This window comes from Monomorium pharaonis, chromosome 8 (genome assembly GCF_013373865.1).
Source record: "Monomorium pharaonis isolate MP-MQ-018 chromosome 8, ASM1337386v2, whole genome shotgun sequence".
Taxonomy (NCBI): Eukaryota; Metazoa; Arthropoda; class Insecta; order Hymenoptera; family Formicidae; genus Monomorium; species Monomorium pharaonis.
The window spans coordinates 12,701,346-12,721,860 of NC_050474.1; the positions used below are offsets into that span (position 1 = coordinate 12,701,346).

General features: G+C 36.1%; 2 protein-coding genes across 13 annotated transcripts in view; both read right to left on the minus strand.

The window, feature by feature from the left end:
• The window catches only part of LOC105831069 (cubilin), a 644,426-nt gene that overhangs the window by 495,849 nt on the left and 128,062 nt on the right, over positions 1 to 20,515 (minus strand). The gene's annotated exons all lie outside the window — the stretch shown is intronic.
• LOC118647147 overlaps positions 3,769 to 20,515 on the minus strand; it is an 18,071-nt gene continuing 1,324 nt past the window's right edge. The window contains exon 2 of the mRNA XM_036291406.1: positions 3,769 to 4,932. Within this exon, the coding sequence (XP_036147299.1) occupies positions 4,799 to 4,932 (134 nt within the window). The 3' untranslated portion in view covers positions 3,769 to 4,798. The remainder of the gene's footprint in view (positions 4,933 to 20,515) is intronic.

Sequence of the window (20,515 nt, forward strand, 5' to 3'; positions counted from 1 at the left end):
GGCACATCGCCATCCGCTGCGGTCTAAATAAATTTACATCTTTACAAACCAGCAAAATTATACGTATGCAAGAATTTCTCTCCTTTAATAGGAGAAATTGAGTACGCGCAAAGAATTAACGTCTAACACCCACTATCTCTACTCTTTTTGCAAAATTTTGAAAATTTTGTAAGGACAAAAATTAATAAGCATAAAAAATCCGAATTTATTCATGTATAATAATAAATGAGATTCATCATCTAATTAGTGGGAAAATAAAATAATAACCTCGTGCTAGAAGTAGTATTGCGTTATTTCTTTAGTTGCGTAATATTTTAGAATGCTGCAGTTTAATCCATATAAAGTAATATTTTTACTTGTATCGTGTCCACTGGCACGTGGACAATGCTTGCATGATTTAATGGTTCTAGCCACTTCCCATACGGCGATAGGATTGATATCCAGTAGGAAAGAAAACTCGAATCTCACTTAGCAATACTTTCAATCTTAATAAACGCACGTATCCATGCGGTATACAATCTAATACTTTTACAGAGGTCGGAACGAGAGAGAGAGAGAGAGAGAGAGAGAGAGAGAGAGAGAGAGATAGATAGATAGATAGATACATATATTTATTATGCCCAAGCATAGGCTAAAGGGCAAAGTATAAGTTACAAGGAGTAAAGATAAACATCAAGAACAAAAAGTAGGTAAAACGCAGAATAATGAAACGCTACAAAGAATACAGAAGTATTAACTTAATCTAATCTAACCTAACTAAAAACTAAATTTAAAACTAATTGTAAGACTGAAACAGTATAACGCAAAGAAGGACGAGTCATAAGCAAGACCAAGATCAAGAGTAAGCGTGAAATGGCGAAAAAAAGTAAATAAAGTACAAATAAATGTAGAAATAAAAATAAAAATAAAAATAAAAATAAAATAAAAAAATAAAAATAACAGCAAACAGGCGTACCTCAATGGTACAGCAGAGATCATGCTGACTCCGATACTAATAGAAATGATCGAAGGAGAGTCTTGAAAGATGCTAGTGAGGGAGCGGAAACAATGTTGTCCGGAAGAGAATGCCAGAAATAAATCGCAGATAAATGAAAGGAATTACGATAAGAAGTAGTTCTATGACTAAGAATGTGAAAAATATGTGATGATGTCAATGTGTGATTAGATCTTCTTAATGAAGGATCAAGAGGAATGAAGAGTTCGCTTAGATAAGAGGGAGACTGATGATTGAGAATGCGGTAAATTAGACAACCAAGGAAGAACAGCCTCCAGAGAGAGAGAGAGAGAGAGAGGGGGGGGGAAGAGGAAGAGAGGGAGAGAGGGAGAGAGGGGGAGAGAGAGAGAGAGAGAGAGAGAAAGAGAGAGAGAGAGAGAGAGAGAGAGAGAGAGAGAGAGAGAGAGAGAGAGAAGAGAGAGGGAGAGAGAGAGAGAGGGAGAGAGGGAGAGAGAGAGAGAGAGGGAGAGAGGGATTGATTGATTGATTGATTAATTGATCTTTTATTAGCTTTCTCAGCTATTTTCAATACATATATATACAATTTTATGCTACATCATTAAAAACAAACTCTTTTAGCATTCGTTTAAACATTTCTAAACGATTACAATGTTTAACTTCGGATGGTAATGCGTTGTACATTAACACACCCTCGTAAAATAAACTTTTTTGCGCGCTTCTTGTTTTTCGAAATTTAATAACAATATCCCCTGTCTGCCTAGTTTCGCGTTCTCCCTCTACTATTCTAAGTCTATTACTAAATTGCCTCCGGCATCATATTATTAAGAACTTAAAAATAAACATGCACATATTGTAATACAGCCTTTGTCTTATGGTCATAAATTGCAACGCTTGGTGCATACATTTAACTTTGGTACGTCTGTCACATTGCAATTTGACTCTCATAGCTCTATTTTGCGCTATTTGGAGCCTACTTAACTGTGTATCTCCCATATCTATAGTAGCGTCGCACAATACTCAAAGTGAGGTGCTATAATTGTCTTGTATATCGTACATCTAGTGTAAACCGAGATAAAGTTACCTATTCTATTTAAAAAACTTATTTTCTTCCCTATTTTCTTTAGCATGTAATCACAGTGACCGCTGAATCTAAGTCTATCATCAATAATTATGCCCAAGTACTTTATTATTTCTACGCGCTCAATCTCATTTCCATCCAAACATCTCACAATAGTATTGCCTCTCAATTCTTTCCTTATACCTCTAATTAACATATATTTTGTTTTCTCCGCATTCATCTTCAGTTTATTAATATTCATCCATTCCTCCACTATGTTAAATGCAATATTCAATTTTCTCTCTACCTCCGCACTACTCTCACCTGTTACATATATCAAGGTATCGTCCGCAAACATTTTTATATTACACACCTCCGAGCAAACGTTAACAATATCATTCATATATATTATAAACAACAATGGGCCCAATACCGAACCCTGTGGCACTCCGTATTCCGTAATCAGTATCTTAGACCATCTATCATTAAATTGAACTTGTTGCATTCTATCTTTTAAGTACGACCTAAACCATTCTAGAACTGTTCCTGTAATACCATACTGGTATAATTTCTCTAATAATCTTCCTCTATCAATTGTCTCGAAAGCCCGTTTAAGATCTACAAAAATAACTCCTACTATTTGTCTCTCACTAATAATCAATTTCCATTCATCTATAACTGTTTGAATTGCTGTTTCACACGAATAATTTTTCCTAAAGCCCGACGGATGTTCCGTTATAATGTTATTACTTTCTAGGTAGACCTCAATTTGCTTTTTAACTATTATCTCTAATACTTTTTCATATATTGGTAATATATTAATAGGCCTATAATCACTTGCCCTCTTAGGTTTTTCTACTTTTGGAATTGGAATTATCGTGGATGTTTTCCACTCTTTCAAGAAACAACCCTCACTCAATGACTTATTTATTATATCACAATATTCCTCTTCTATGACACAAAATACCGTTTTTAATATATCGCTAGTTATTCCTTCTTCTGTACCTTTCTTTTTTGGTAATTCCCTAATGATTTTTCTTACTTGTTCTGTCGTAATTGATTCAAATTTTTCTAGCTCTCCCTTCTTTTCAATACAATAAATAGTTCTCTTATTTGTGCTTGTTGTATAATTCTTATCTATAGATTTTATTATGTCTTTAATACTTTGCATATAATATAAGTTAAATTTATCAGCTATATCACACTCTATATTATTGTCTAATAATTCAAAATCTATTTTTCCTACAAATTTCGCGCCTATTGGTCCTCCTCTAATAATTTCTTTTAATGATTTCCACATAGTTGTGGGATTGTTACTATTATGATCAATCATGTTTTCATAATATTCTTTTTTCTTTGTTCTAATTAAACTAACTACTGCATTTCTTTCTATTTTAAATTGTTGCCAGTTTTGTTCCGTGCTATCGTACAGTGCTTTTCTATAAGCCTCATCTCTTCTAGTCGCTAGCTCTTCTATTTCCTTTGAATACCATTTTTTTCCGTCCCATATTTTTGGCATTCTAAAAATTTTCTTAGGTGCTGAGATGTCTAGTGCATCTACAATACTATTAATTAAATTCTTTGCCTTTACATTAATATCTAACTCATTAATATCTAAATCATATCCTTTTTCTAAATTACTCTCCACTAGCTTAATAAACTCATCCGCATTATATCTACTATAATTCCTGCCACTGAATTCTTTATATTTATTTACAATCTTGTTCGTATTTATCACAACTTTTATCCACGCATGATCCGTTATCTTAGGTTCGTACTTGACTTCTACATTTATATCTTTATTCGCAAAAACTAGATCTATAATTGTTTTACTATTTTCGGTAATTCTCGTTGGTTTATTCACATACTGCTTCATACCTAGACTTTGCATAGTCGTTAGTAGTTTATTTGTATAATAAGAGTCTGTCATACAATCTATATTAAAGTCTCCTAATATTATACACTCTTCTTTTATCGTTAATTCTTCTACTATCTCCTCTAAGAATCCTATAAACTCTCCATGTGACGTACTCGGTGAATGATATATTACCATTAACACTTCTTTAAACAATTTCTCTTTTACTTCTATTGCAACGCACCACACAATCCTTTCTAATTTTTTCAATACTACTATTTCATACTTGATATCGTCTCTTACATACAGAGCAACCCCCCCCCCCTGTATTTCTATTTTCCGCGTCGCATCTAACCACACTGTATCCCGGTACACTTATTTCACTGTCTTCAGTTTCCGCAATCAGTCTCGACTCCGACAATGCAATAACTGCCGGATTTAATTTCTTCATAATCTGATGCTGTATCTCATCCTTATGTGCCATTAAACTTTGCGCGTTTGTATATATTATCTGATCCTCTTCTTTCTGTAATTGCTATTTTTGGGCTTCCCATTCACCTCTCCTCTTCTCCTCTTCGATAGCCCTCTTGTATGTCGGGCATTCCGGATCCAGAGCATCATGATCGTCTTTTATTTTTAAATTATATGTTTTTATTTTAAACATACAATTTACACATTTGTTCTGCTTCTCTCTACATTCACTTGCTTTATGCTTTCCTATACATTTATGACACGTTTCATCTCTCGTACAGTTTTTTGCAATGTGGTAGAATCCCCAGCACTTGAAACATCTCTTTATGCTAAAGTGATTGAACACAGGACATTTTCTCCAGCCTATGTTCAACTTTTCTTTTTTTAACATTAATGTGTTACTTTATTTACTTCAATTATTAAAGATCTACCTTCTTTTCCTTTCCTTCTAGATTGACTATCATCCATATTTTTTCTTTTCGAGGATTTTCTTAACTATGCTTATACGAGATTCACCAATACTATTCTGTTTCTTTATTGTATCTATTAGCTCATCGTCATCCAACTCTATTTCTTCCTCGCTAATATTAACAATTTTTATTTTCGGCTTCTTTTGTACTGATTCTGTAACATTATAATTGTCACCTAGTTTAGACTGTACTACATCTTTTAATTTATCTATTTCTTCTCCGGTCTCACATACTAGAATTACTGTTCCTTCTCTTCCTTTTCGTACCTTTGTTATCCCCATTGGCATATTCTTAATATCAACTTTTTCTTTTATTATCTTTTTAGTGGTCTCACTTTCTTGCTGAGTCTTCGGTTTGATGATTATGATGTTTTCCTTCTTTTTCTTTATTGCCTCACTGTAACTGCCGCGCACAGTTTTCCGCTGACGCCTGCATTCCTCCTCGTATTATTTTTCGTAGGTCTTCCATTTCTTGTTTAATAGCTTTTATTTCCTCTTGCACTGTTTCTTTAATCAGCATTTTTATTTCTCGTTTGCATGCCATTTCATCTTTCATCTCTCTCATAGTTCTTACTAGCCAATCAATTTTCGTAATCCATGCCCATGTTGACTCCTATCGCTCTGCTTCCGCCACTTCCCGTCGATCCCGTAGAACTTAGTCTTTCTCTTCGCTTCCCGTCTGTATTGGTGTTTTTTTTCACATCTATATCTTTTTCACTGTCTACTGTGAACTTCTCATATGGGCCAGGACAAGACACATATTCTCGATTTCTGTCATACACCTTATGTTTACTTGCACATCCAGGATGGAAGAAAAGTTTGACACATGACTTACATGTCACGACCTGACTTTTTATTTCCTTCTTACATGCGGCACATCTATATTCCGCATATTCATCGACCATATTAGTAGGTATCGGCTGATGCCGATCCTATCGATACGGGCGCCCACTCACGTACGTAACTTTAATTAATATACACGTCACTATAAATGTCTACCTGTCGCGACCATGTATGACCCGCATGGGAAAATATACTGATTTTCCGCATAGATCCACGCACTCTCGCTAGAAAACTTTGGTCCTTACGCTTATTCTTACAGTCACGACACCTTTTTTATAATTTTCTTTCACTTCTTAATCACTTTAAATTAACTGCATTTGCGGAGCGATCTTTTGACACGTCCATCACGGTAGAGACGCGAGAGAGAGAGAGAGAGAGAGAGAGAGAGAGAGAGAGAGAGAGGAGAGAGAGAGAGAGAGAGAGAGGAGAGAGAGAGAGGAACGTGATATGGAGAGGAATAGAGGGAAAAGAAAAAAGATGCTTCGTGGAAGAAATCGTAAAGAGAGCGAGGGCTGGTGTTCGTAAATCGTGTACTAAGATCGCTGATATCCCTATGGATGGAAGTAGGACATCATGAAATCAGTGCTTCAGAGAAGTAATATAGAATTGATTTTAATGTATAAATCACACGCAATGTTCAGAGCAAGTCTGAAAGATCTACATTTATCACAGATCGAGTATTAAGGATAATACACATGAGTCTGAGCGGTCGTGTTGATGTACTAAAGATGTCCCAGATGAGTCCTTTCGTCATTGAACAAACAGCCGTCATTGAACAAGAGTACAGGGAAGTAACCGTGCAGCTGTACGCACTAGCTGGCGCGCCGATTAGTGTTACGCGAATCTAGGCGGATGAATGGCCGGAGGTGCTGCTACCTGACGCGACAGAAATATCGATAATGATTCTCGAACATTCCGTTTGCCATCAGCAATTTTATTGATGATTTCTACTCTGCCGCTGGGATAGAGAGGATAGCGAAGATTGATCATGCCTCTAATGAGGTGGTAGTGGCGGTCTTTCATTGTCACCCCCGAGCAAGTCTCTATTTTTGTCAAGGTGAGGACTGTTACTCGAGGCTACAAGCGGTCCTTTACATAGTGGTAACCGCTTGTCAGTAATAAACACCAGAGATCCTATCTTGATGTCGTTGTTTTTATGATTGTCATTTTCAGATAGACTGTCGCTGGAAGTAGCCGCAATTGAGACCAAAATTTTCTCTTTGCTGGATGGATATTGCCAATCATAAGAATCTTGATACTGCCCGGCCGTCAGTGAGTAATAGTTTCTTGGTTACGTTGACTGAGTGAAACCTTCCGATGAGGGGAAAATGCCTGAGCGCTTAGATATTTTTCTGGATCATCACTTCACCATGGCTCGAGAGGAGGTCATGAGTTAAGAATTGGTCCTCAATTTGAAGGTGAGCAGTGTTTGTGAGGCTCATTTGTACCGTGAGCACGGTTCTCCCTAATTGGTGCGACGTAAATGATTATTTGGGATTCGATTTTTCACAACGGCCCTCCATTTTCCGTCCATATTGGAGGTGGTTGTTGGGGGATGTTGAATTCTTAATTGGGTGTTGTTTTGGACCCCGAGATTTTAGAGATTTCGATGATGTGTTCTTAAATTGAGAAGCTGTATTCCGTTCCGATGGAAGTTGGTAGTTGCAATCTGAGTGCAAAGATTGTGAGTCAATGCTGGCGTCTGAATGAAGAATTCGTCAGGCAGCCATGAATCCGTCGGAGAGGTCACTGATCACCTCCAGATGTACTGCGGATGTTGCGAAGCACACAAAGACGCAAATCCAGCTTTTGCTGGTCTTGCAATCTCTTCCCTTCCCTCGCCTCCCCTTCCCTTTCCCTTTAATAGTAATTGGCCCTGTGTAGTCCACTTTGTGTGAGTGAACAATCGTGCCTGTGTAATCTGAGAGATAGGTAGTTGACCCATCAATTGATGAGTACAGATTCCTCTCTGTCGAGCTATATGTGACACACCGTAAAATGTGTGACTTAACAGGAACCCTTTCACTGAGAATCCAATAATGTGTCGGATGTGCGAGAGCATGAGTTGAGACTTGAGTGTCTGTAGATGATGTCTTAATAGTAGCCTTTAATGTAACCGTCGTAAGGAGACATCTGGACGAACTTCCGGTGCATTCAATTCGTCGGAGAATACTGGTTGTGTCTCTATGTAGAGTCCGATGATGGGAGTGAGCTATGATCAATGAAGATAGATAAGAGTGACGAAGTAATATTACAGCATGTTTGCCATCGAGTGAGAGAGATGAGTGAACGAATCGTCCACTGACTCAGATGACTCCTTGGACATTCTGTATAGGCAGTTAATCAATTAAATGTGTGTGTCTTTGTTAATGGCGAGTTGAAACTGAAAAACCTTGAGTTCGTGAGAGAAGTACGCTTGAGTTGCTTTCATCCAAAACAGTTTCGCTTTTTTCCAAAGCCACGGGAAGAAAAGTGTTAACAGTCGTGGACTTTTCACAATCTTGAGATGATTCTGAAACAAAGAGCTGTAATTTTCAACATTTATTGAGACTTGAGTGTCTGTAGATGATGTCTCAATGGTAGCCTTTAATGTAACCGTCGTAAGGAGACATCTGGACGAACTTCCGGTGCATTCAATTCGTCGGAGAATACTGGTTGTGACGGCCATGATTCTGGCTTGAATATCCACGGTGGTTCCGTCTACCATAATAAGTGATTTTTGAAGTTGAGCAGTGGTGAGGCCTTGTGATGCGGCCGTATGCGGCGTGAGTTCTTGAATTTGGAGCTACTCGGTTTCTGACAAAGTCCTTCATAGCGTGACGCATGAGATTCATGATAGTGATCTATTTGTAGAGTGGCTTGGGACGTATTACTGAGTTGAGAGAACGGTAGCGCTGCGGTGAGTTCTAGTTTTAGAATTGAGAGCCGCTTGAGATGGTGCTACCTTTTATTTTGAAACGCACAAATAAAATCGTGGCGCCATTTAAATCGTGAACGGAAATGTAAACTGGGTGCAGCCATTATCAATTAAGAAGCATCGTACTGTTGTACTGACGAGTTGCTCTATGTTGAACCATTGAGGTATGAGATCTTGGCCAAACTTGTGAGTTCTTCTCTGATGATGAGCCACTGGGATAAGAGCGGGCTGGAATGACAGTACATCATCCCTTAGAGCTTATGCAGCCCATAGCTCCTACAAGAGAATTATAGCCTTGATAACGACAGGTGATGCAAAGCCAAATGAATCGAATACTGAACCACTTCAGATAAGACGTGTCTTGTGAGCTTGCCTTCCTTTAATGAGTTCTTCACTGAGAATTGAAACGTATTATCTTGAGGAAATCATTTTAATCCGAGTATCTTGGTTGCGCAATTGTTAAAGGAAATTGGTAAGCCCTTGATCTTGGTTGTCTGTTCGATAATGCATCGATAATGTTAAGATGAGTTGCGTGCTATTTAGCGGGAAGCCACCCTACCATACAAAGATCCTTCAATTGATGTGAGACTTCCTTTAATTGTTGTACTATAACTGCTTCACCAAAGATGTCATCGACATATCTGCCGTGAGTGATGGATAGTACAGCAAGTGGAAAGTTATGTCCTTCGTTTTCTGTCAGCTACAGCAGAGTTTGTAAAATGGCTAAGAATGATGCGGCCTTTGTCCCGTAGGTGACCGTTGTTAAATAATATGACACTTCATTAAGCTGGTCATCAAGCCAGAGTATCCACTGTAAATCCCAGTCATCTTTGTGAACCTTGATCTGCCGGTATATCTTTGTGATGCCCGTGGTTGAAAATGTGACGATGTCTACGTATCCATAGTAAGACACCTTCTGAGATGTTCAAATGTAATTTGGCTTCAATGTACATCAGGTTATTAATAAAATAGCCTGAGATCAATGAGCTAGAACCATTAAACACAATCCGCAGCTTTGTTGTTGCCCTGTCAGGCTTGAGCACTCCATGATGCGGGAAATAAAAGTGTGAATAATGATGAGAAGTGAATGGTGCCTTCGTCATGTGATTAAGTGTTTTCATATTCTGCTATAAACTGTTGATAGCGACGTTGGTAACCCACATCTCTTGAGAATGGTCTGAGTAAGCCTTTGAAACACCGATGAGTAGCGTTTTGTAAGAATCGCCTAAGAGAGTAACGGATGATTTTAGTGGAATTTGAACAATATATCTCTTTGATAAATCGTGAGAATGTGTGATCTTAAAATGTTCCTCGCATCTCTGCTCCATTAAGAGTGAGTCGGTTGAACATTGTGAGTAGGCACCGCCTCTTGAACTCACAATCATAATTTTGTCAATAGCTCTTGCAAGACGTCTTCGTTGTTTTTTGAACAGCAACATGATGCGTTGACGTGCATGGTGCTACTTTCTTGACTGGTTCAAGAATGAACTATCCGAAGATGGAGAGTAGTGCAATCGGCATGAATGGAGAATGCCCGATAAATATTGAGCTTCATGATTTGCTCGTAGGCATTTGTTCCAATAAGGATATCAACTGGCCGTCGGATGAGAAAGTCTGGATCAGCTAATACTAAGTCTCTGAGATGCGGCCATTTTTTCGGTTCCGTCCCGAATAGTGGTAAGATTTACGTAACTGTTTGAGGATGTGAGCTTAAATGGTGGCAGTCGAATCTGAATGTGTTTAACGCAACGGGAGCGACACGACTCTACGTGTCTGAGTATACTACTTGCCCCCGATTCCCAATAATAAAGATACTTGAGTACTGACGAGGGACGTTAAACTGCCGAATGAGATTTTCTGTGGCAAAGATGAGTTCTGAGCGTGAATCGATGAGTAAGCGTACTAGTGAATGTATGAGTGAATGAGAAGCCGCTTATTCTCGTATCGCTCCTTGAGCAATTCCCAGGAAGGACCGAATGAGTCACCTGTCATTATCAATCCGGAAATCAGCTGAGCCGGTTCCAATGAGACTCGAAGGAAATGGAGTTTGTCGACATCCGTGACCTGTTGATTGTGTAGGATTAAGCTCATAAAGCTCATAAAGTAGGTTCAAGCTTATAAAGACATTAAAGAGCTCCCGAAGACCATGCTAAATACTCCCCAAAGACCTTAGGAAGTGAGATGTCTGGAAGGCGTAAATGCACTCGTTTTCCTTCACCTAATGCTGAGATCGTCTCCTTCAGAGCAGCTTGATCTAACAATGAGTGGGCGGGATCTGCCTAAGATACGTCGTGCATTCATGTAATGCAAAGTCTTCTCTCAACAAGCCGTTCTTGGAAATGTACTCGTAATGAGTTAATGCAGAGAGCCATTAGATTTCAAAGTAGACATGTTTCCTTGAAAAATACTATTGCGAACGCGAGCTTCGCGAGCGTGAGCTTTGCGCGCGTTGTGAGCGCAAACTTAACGCGAAAAATCAATATATCAATTGTCTCAGTCAGCTGAGTCTAACGGCCCCGGCGTTGCTTAGTTATGTATAAACAAATGGTTTTGTTTAGAACTTCCTGAGACGTCAACTCGTGCGGACGTGCACGCAGTAGTTGTAATCGTGTTCGCAACAATACCTTATCTCTTTTCAATTTAAAGCTAAAACTGGTTTACTTCTTCGAAAAATGTTTCCTTGTGAAACTCCGGAAGTATTTTTGCTATCGATTTGATGGCCGAGATCCAGCTGCGTCTGCAGCTTCAACGTGAGCTCCGTGGAGAGCCTGATAGAGAAGCGTGTCGTGACGATGATCGCTTTTTCCTGCGGGTATTTCCAGTTGAGGAGTCAAAGGTCGCTCCGGTCTTGCTTAATTTCTAAGTTTTTCACTGCGTCGTTGCGTGGATGAGCGTTGCTGTATCACGGGTGTGATGCGTAATCGCGCTGATCACTCTGAAAATACGTGCCACAATCCGACTCAAAGAATCAAAAAAATGTTCGCGAATTGCGTACTAAGATTGCTGATATCCCTACGGACGGAAGCAGAGCGAGAGAACGTCGTGAAGTCAGTGCTCAAAGAAGTAATATAGAATTGTTTTAATGTATAAATCACACGCAATGCTCAGAACAAGTCTGAAAGATCATATATTTATCACAGATTGAGTAATAAGGATAATACACTTGGAATGTCTGAATAAGATAAAACGAATATCTTACACTTTGAGTAGTTCGTAATCGTACGCGCGGGTTAATTATATTAATTGAATACTGGCCTGGAGATGATAACGCCCATGAGCCGTATATGCCATGTGGCGCCGTCGTGTGCTTTATGTAATAAATCTGAGCGGTCGCTGTTGATGCACTAGAGATGTCCTAGATGAGTCCTTTTGTCAGAGATCGTAACCTTGATCACTGATATAATCACGAGATTGCTGAAGATCCACAGAGTGAAAAAACATGCGAGAACTATGTGCAACACTATTCACGTATACTGCAAACAACCGCTATTGAGCAAGAATACAAGCAAAGTGGCCGCGCAGCCGTACACGCTAGCTGGCGCGCTGGCTAGCGCCATGCAATCTAGGCGAATGGTGGCTGAGAGGTGCTGCCACCTGACGCGACGGAAATATCAATAATGATTCTCGAACAACAGGGTAACGGGAATAAGCAAAGGTAAGGAAGGAGGAAGCAGGAAGATGAGGCTTATGATAACAAAGCTGGAGGAGTTAACAGATAAGGAGGAAATTTTAGAAAGGGAAGAGAAAGAATGGCCTTCACTTGGGCACAGTACAATTGGACACAGTGCAATGGACACGCTGCAAATGGACACAAAATAATGTACACCGTACAGTTCTACACCGTAAAGTTGTACACCGCAAAGTTGTACATCGCAAAATTGTACACCATAAAGTTGTACATCGTATATTACTACACCGTAACCGTGCCCCCCCCCCTCACACACATATACAGGAGGTGCAAGGGGGGGCCCTTCGGTCCCCTTCCCGCACCTATACCATCGGTAGGGGTGCCCTAAACAGAGAGGTATAGAAATGTACGGTGTACAATTTTACGGTGTACAACATTGCGGTGTACAACTTTACAGTGTACAAAATTCCTGTGTCCAAATAACCCGTGTCCATTTGCAACGTGTCCATTTGTACTGTGTCCAATTGTACTTTTATATATTAAACATGCATGTATATTTTCTTGTATTTAAAATAATAATTTATAAATATCGTATTTGATTAATACTAATAAAATTTTTTGGCGGTTTTTCTTTAGCCTTGCGATCAATGTCGGTATTCTGTATGAGTTCCGCCAAATGAGCCACTCCGAGAGGAAATAGGAAGAAAGTGGAGATGACAATAGATGAGGATTTAACGACCGAAGGAAAAAGGGTTAGGGATGACGGATAGTGGAAACAGCAAGAAAAGAGACTGGCGAAAGGGAGAAGGGGGTAATTTCGAACAAAGAGATTTGGGTAGAGAGTATAAAATGGAATTGGGATGAAGAAGCAAAGAAATAGAAAGAGAAGAGGAGGATGGGCAAGGAGGGAAGAGAGTAATTAGGGGCAAGAAGGAGAGATGTGATGGGGGTAGGAAGAGTAAGGGAAGGGAGAATTTATGTGTATTGTAAAGTTGACAAGTGGTATTAGATGAAATTGAATTATATGTATAATGTATGTTATATTGTATGTAAGTTTAGTATTGTGTTTGATGATATAAAGGGTTTGATGCACATTTGAAATACCCTGGCAATCCTGAAGGGAGTCCGGAATAAGATCCATCCATCCATCCGTCCGTCCGTCCGTCCGTCCGTCCGTCCGTCCGTCCATCCATGTAATATAAATAACATACAAATATATATTATTTAACTTATAGTTTTTAACTTGCCTATATATGCATCATTTCAGATACATGATTAAATCAAATCGTTGTCATCTATAGATTGTTCAATTCATTATAATTGCAGCATTTGAACTATAGTACGTACTAGAATGCATATTGTCGTAATAAAGCCGACCCAGCCTATAAGACAAAGATCACTGCTATAGGAATATACTTCTTACAAATGTTAATGTATAACATGCTACATTTTATTTCTTTTAAATTTTTAAATGGCAGCATAGGATAACACATTATGTTATTGGATAATACGTCAGAAGATAGAAATATTTGGAGATAGGGATAGACGCTATCTTCCTCGACTTGAAATTATCAAGCAAAAATATAATAGGCAGTGTACTTTTCATTAAATACTATAGTTCAATAAGTTGCAGTTAGTAATCTCCCATAATAAAAACACAGACATTTAGAATAATCGGTGATTGCAGTCAAAGGAGAAAACAATTATATTTTTCTAGATAACTCTTGGACTAAATCTAGATGGATTTTATCCAAATAACGAGAAATGAATACTAATTAGTCGACATTTTGGCACATTCCGTTTATTAGACAAACAAAATTTGGAGCCTTGATTTAGATCCTCTTCAGGTTTTCATTACAAATTATGCAACAACAACATAACAGCTTAATAAGCTCGGACCAACGAAATGGACAAATTTGAGTCCATTTCTTACCTTCGTGCATGCCTGACATGATTTTAATCATGTTTTTTGACATATTGTATTACTTGACCATCTTTTAATTTATAATTTATTCATTAACTTTTGACATAATGTACTTCATATTTTGTTAGTCCGAACTTATTAATCTGTTATGTAGTTCGATATGCCTAAATCAAGGGTCGAAACGTCATTTGTCTAATAAACGGAATGTCAACTAATTAGCATTTATTTCTCGTTCATTATTGTTAGCTACTATAAGTTGACCTTAACTATTGTTGTTTATCCAAATATATTGAATAATCTATACTAGTCTTGACAATCTCGACGCAGTATTTTTTGCGATAACTTCTGACAAAATTTAGACGGCGTACTAGACATTTTATACTAATTCCGAACTATATCTTGTGTGAATGTTTAGATGTACAAAATCTATCTAGTTATGTCTATTTTATTCAAAAATTTGTCCGAAATACATCTAGTACTTGTTGGTATTATCCAACCTCTTGTTAAAGTTGGCCGTCGGGTTAGACTATTATTTAACTAAAAAAAAATATAAAAATGAGATTGGTGGACGTATTCCGATGTCTAAGACGCTCAAATAACACAAGTCAATTGATGACAAGTTTTTTTTCATCAGAAATGTCATAATATAATTCAAAATTTAATTCTGCTAGTCAACTATTCACCTGCTGCCAAGAATATGCGATTCACTTCGGCAAAATCAGCGATTTATGTAGCCAAAAATTAAAACGGCCAATACCGAAGTAATACCAATACACATAACTGGTAGTTGCTGTCGGCATCTTGAACGTCATAGCCACAAACTTTCCTATATGAACGTAACGGAACGAAGTATCTAAAATAAGAAACGATTTCTCTATATAGATACAAGAAAAATAAAATAAAATTCATATATAGTATTATATTACTTTTACATTTAAACGAGAAAAAAATTGTTCAGAAGAGAAACAATAAATACACATTATTTTGATAAAACTTTCAATACATTTAAGATTTTCTCGAATCTTATGAAAAAATTGAATTAATAAATTAATAATTTATTAAAGAAATTAGTAAAAAATTTAAAAAAATGCCCTTTTAACGAAGGAAGATTACATCTGTTATTTAGTTACGTCCTCTGCAATATTTTTTGTTCCTAATTAATTATAGAAAATAAAAATGAATATTTTTCAAATATTTCTTACTTTAAAATACTGCAATTCAAAACATTTAACAAAAATTACCAAAACATTTTAAATAAAGTGACGCAGTAGTGTATAAAATATATTAAAAATATCATCAAGTGTATAAAAAAATATCATTAGATAAAGTATATTGTAGTTACGGCGCTATTGAGGTGTTAATACATAGCACGATACAGTTGATGTTACAAACGTTTTGAAACATTCTTTGATTGGCTAATTCGTAAAATTCTTTGTTCTGATTAGTCAATCAAATACTTCGAAGCGTTTGCAGCGTCAAGTGGATCGCACTCTTTATTTCGAGTCTTGGCCTGATCTATCATATGATATCGAGATAAACTTTTAACTACAGTCAGTCCGAATAAAATTGATGCAATTAATCCTGAGATCTCAAGACTGACAATGAGATAAAAATGTTACTTCACGATTCTACCCAGGTAGCAAATATAAATCATTTTGACATCAAATTTTCATAGTCACGTTAGTACGAATAACGTCATATGACCAGAAAGCAACGTAATATTTTGGCTCCTTTTTTCACCGTCATTTCATGACGTCATTATAACTTATAATAATTTGATCCTGCTCCTCAGCAAATATATTAATTTTGATTTTACGTTTTTTTATTTCTTATAATTTATGTGAATGTAATCAAAACATAACATATATAAACAAAAACCATCCCCAAAAAAACTATTGATCATTATTTAAAGATTTGACTAGACAACACTATTAATAATAAATTAATATAATATTTTATATAATTAATATAATATTTTATATAATTATTATTATTAATATTTTTAATTTATATAATTTAGTTTTATCAGAAGAAATAAAGCAAAAAACAGATTATTTTTTTAAAGTTATTTCCGCATGTTATTTTGCATATGTAAAAGTCAGTAACAAAAACTAATAAATTTTATATTTATTAAATAAAAGTATTATTTAATTATACATGTTTCATCCTTTTCTGACGTCTATTGAACTAATCTATAACAAATATGTATTCATAAACATCAAGTGTTCATGGATCGTCACAGAGTGTTAGGTTTGCGTACAATCTTTGAAGCAACATCGACGGCGGCAGACAATTGGATGAATGATCACATAGCACAAAAGAATACAGAAATATCGCAGCAAAATTGCAATATCAGCAATATTACATATTACAGTAAAATATTACAGTTAATACTATTACATATTAACAAGTTTATAAATAACATTGAAATATTAGATTATATTGTAGCGATATTATATTCTAAATAGCAATACGTTAATATTGATATTTGCGACTCACCTTAAATAAAGTGAAGAATTACAATAAGTGTTAGTACGCCATAAGAAATTGATCAATCACAAAAAAAAAATGAAAATAATATTATAATGTGATTAATTGTGATTAGTTAGATTCTTATAGCTTTAAAGCTTTTTTGGAAACCTAGCTATTTTCCAGCTATTTTGAAACCTAGGCCTAATGTAAAAATGTCATAAATGAGTACGTTTTCACATTACCACTTTAATCAGGTTTAACAACATCGGTAGTTCTTAGACTTTTAATTACATTTTTCAAAAGAATGGAATGACTGCCACATAGCACGTAATATACAATAATATCACAGTAATATCATAGCAATATCACAGTAAATATCGATAATATTACGTGCTATATGAGGACTAAAGAATGGAAAGTTATTTTTTAAAGTAATTTTAATAAATCTGAAATAATCCTAAGGTAACTTCAAACTTAAAAAATTTTCTTATAATTCTTGATTTTCAGGTTTTAAAGTTCTATTCGATACGAGAATGTGTGAACATCAGTTTTTCTTTTCGGGCGTGAGCGTACATAGATGTTTTCGCACCGACCAAAATTTTTGAACGTTGCTAATCAAGAGACGATAGTGTCTTCGCGCTAAATGAACAAGCAACACGAAACCGCCCCCATGAGCATTATATGCGAGTACGCAACTTGTAAGCACTTGAGATAATTAGATTCTCAATAATAACTAAACCCAATCGAGTTTTAATTAGGCTTCAATCAAAAGCTTGAGTTTGACTTGTATAAAAAAATTGTTGTTATTTTTACTCTACGTGCCTTACGAGAGGAGATATTGTGACGTAAAATCGGAAATTTAAATTTTTCAATTTAAAAACCGTCATTATCGCTCATGTCCAGTAGGTGAATTCAACACTGGAGGGCTTTATGATTTACTTGTAACAGTCTCTTATAAAATGTTGATGTATTGCGTATTAATATGATGATAAAATCACTGTCATTCCTATGACACTTTGCAAGAGTAAAAACATAAATACCTATCGAGTGATATATTATATCACTCGATTATATATTTGAGTGATAATTGTAAATTGTATGATTAATAATCTCTTATAAAAAAATCTTGTAGATCCGACGAAAAGTGCGCATTCGTAGTCAAATATATGCCTTGAGATCCTTGGCGGTCAAATCCGCGGCGAGTTTTCATGGTGATGATGTAACAGTTTGGGATTAATAACGTGCGCGAGGTTAGTAGCAAGTAAGTTATTAGTTTCTGTACAACATATTACATCATGAAGGGAAATACGACTGTGCCAAACTGGGAAATTATAGTGTAACATACTACATTGCACAATCAGATTACCCTACTTAAAATGACAGATAGATTATGATTGGATCTAATTCCATCAATAGCTAGAATTTCTATGGTAATATTAATATGACGTATAATACACTAATAAGACGTTACATAAACTTTCAATGTAATTTAATATCTTATAAAATTATTTTTTCAATAATGTTGAATATGAAAAAGTTCATGTCAATTAATATGTTTTTATACATAGAAATTTTATTAAAAGCTGTTCTATAATATTCTATACAACTAAGTTTATCATAATTTATGTCAAAATTTTCTAGAAAATTTGATTTTCATGATTAATCAAATTTAATGTAAAAATTCTATCTATTTTATTGTTTTTGTATCATGCAAAATTGTTAATAATACATTATCATAAAAATATTACTTCAATGCAATCAATTTGTAATCATAGTCAAAGTAATACAATTTTTTATTTTGTTATAAGTCGTATCCTATTTTATCCATTTCTATACTTCAGAAATTAATACTTTTCCTATACCAGACAATAATATTCTATATAAAAAAAAACTTTTTTAAATATAATACTATCATATTGAATCTTATTTAATTGTATAAATAACATACCACTTTTAATATTAGGTCTACAAATGAGTTTCCGCCGTTTTTATCAAAATTGGGCATTTATTGTGAAAGAACGAAATCTTATTTTTTATTCGAAGTATTGTCCATCGCTTGCCATTATTTTTTCCTATCTTTCTGGCAGCATACGGATACCGCGTCGGAAGAATGCTTCATCTGTTGAGGCTATTCACAAATCGACCCAATTTTTGATATCTTCATATGATGTGAAGTGCTGCTCAGACAGGCCATCGATCGAAACAAGTGGAAATCAGAAGGAGCAATGTCTGGTGAATACGGCAGGTGGTGTAAAACTTCCCAATTGAGTGTTTCCAAATAGGTTTTGACCGGCGCCGCAATATGTGGACGAGCATTATCATGGAGGAAAATAACTTTGTCGTGTCTGGAGTAGTAGTGAACGCGCTTTTCCTTGAATGCTCGACTCACTCTCATCAATTGTGTTTGGTAGACAGCCCCAGTAATGGTTTCGTTCGGTTTGAGCAACTCATAATACACGACACCAAACTGATACTAAATACACAACAAGAGTTTTTTTTCATGAATATTTGGCTTAGGTGTAGATGTTGAAGCATGGCCAGGTAGTCCCCATGATTTCTTCCTTTTTAGATTATTATAGTGGATCCATTTTTCATCACCAGTGACTATACGGTGCAGAAAATCTTTTCGTTTATGCCTGGCAAGCAGCATTTCACATGTGGGAAATCGGCGTTCAACATTTCTCGGCGTCAGTTCATATGGAACCCAATTTCCTTGTTTTTGAATCATTCTCAATGATTTTAACCGATATGAAATTGCTTGTTGAATCACCCCTAATGTAAGTGCAAGTTCTTCTTGCGTTTGGTACGAATCTTGATCCAATAATGCTTCCAATTCCGCGTCTTTGTACACTTTCAGCCTTCCGCTACGTTCTGTCTTGTCAAATTCACCGTTCTTAAACTTTTGAAACCACTCACGACAACTTCTCTCACTTAAGGCAGCCTCACCATATGCTTCTACAAGCAATCGATGCGCCTCAACTGCAGATTTCTTCAAATTGAAGAAGTAAATTAAAAGTTCCCGCAAATGACGCTTATTCGGCAAAACTCGACATTTTCGCACACAAAAGAATATATTATACTGATAAAAATTCACTAATATTTCAAGGTTATGTTGTTGACAGATGTCCAACCTTACGATAATGGCGTTTTACATCTGACAATTTTAACCATAACTTACTGGTGGCGCCAACTTTTGTCAAACGGCAGAAACTTATTTGTACACCTAATAATATATTATCATATATTAATCACATGTATCCTATCTAATTTTATCTATATCTATTTGTAGTTATTCTATATGTAAGGATAATTCTATGATATTCTATCTATGTGTATATTCGAATTTATGATACATTGTGTGTGTGTGTGTGTGTGTGTGTGTTTTTATGGTATTCTATCTACGGTGCTTTTGAGAAAGATAACGTCAAAATCACTTGCCACCGCGCCGAGAAAGAGAAGCCAGCCCCCCCCAAAAATACCACACAATCAGAACCCTTCGACAAGCAATGGGCGTAAATCTAAATCAAGGAAGTAGCAATGATCAGATTCTGACGAGAACTTGGATAATATGTGCTGCATGTGCTCAGAGAAGTTGACAAACAGAGCATATGGGAAACAGTGCATTGCGTGCGAGCGTAGGGCACACAACACATGCGTGCGCGTCAGGCTCTGTGTTCACATGCTTATCATAAATGTTTTATAGGCAAATAAAAAAAATATTTTTTAATAATATGTTTTGCATAAAAGTATTCAAAATAAATTTTTACATTTTTCTCTTAAAAAACAATTATTAAAATGTATCCTATCATTTTTTAGGATCAAATGTATGTATTCGTATTGAAAATGCAGTGCGACGGTTCACTCTTTACAATGGTGTACCATTAACTAAAATTATTTATTTTGTTGTTAAAAGTCGGTACCGAA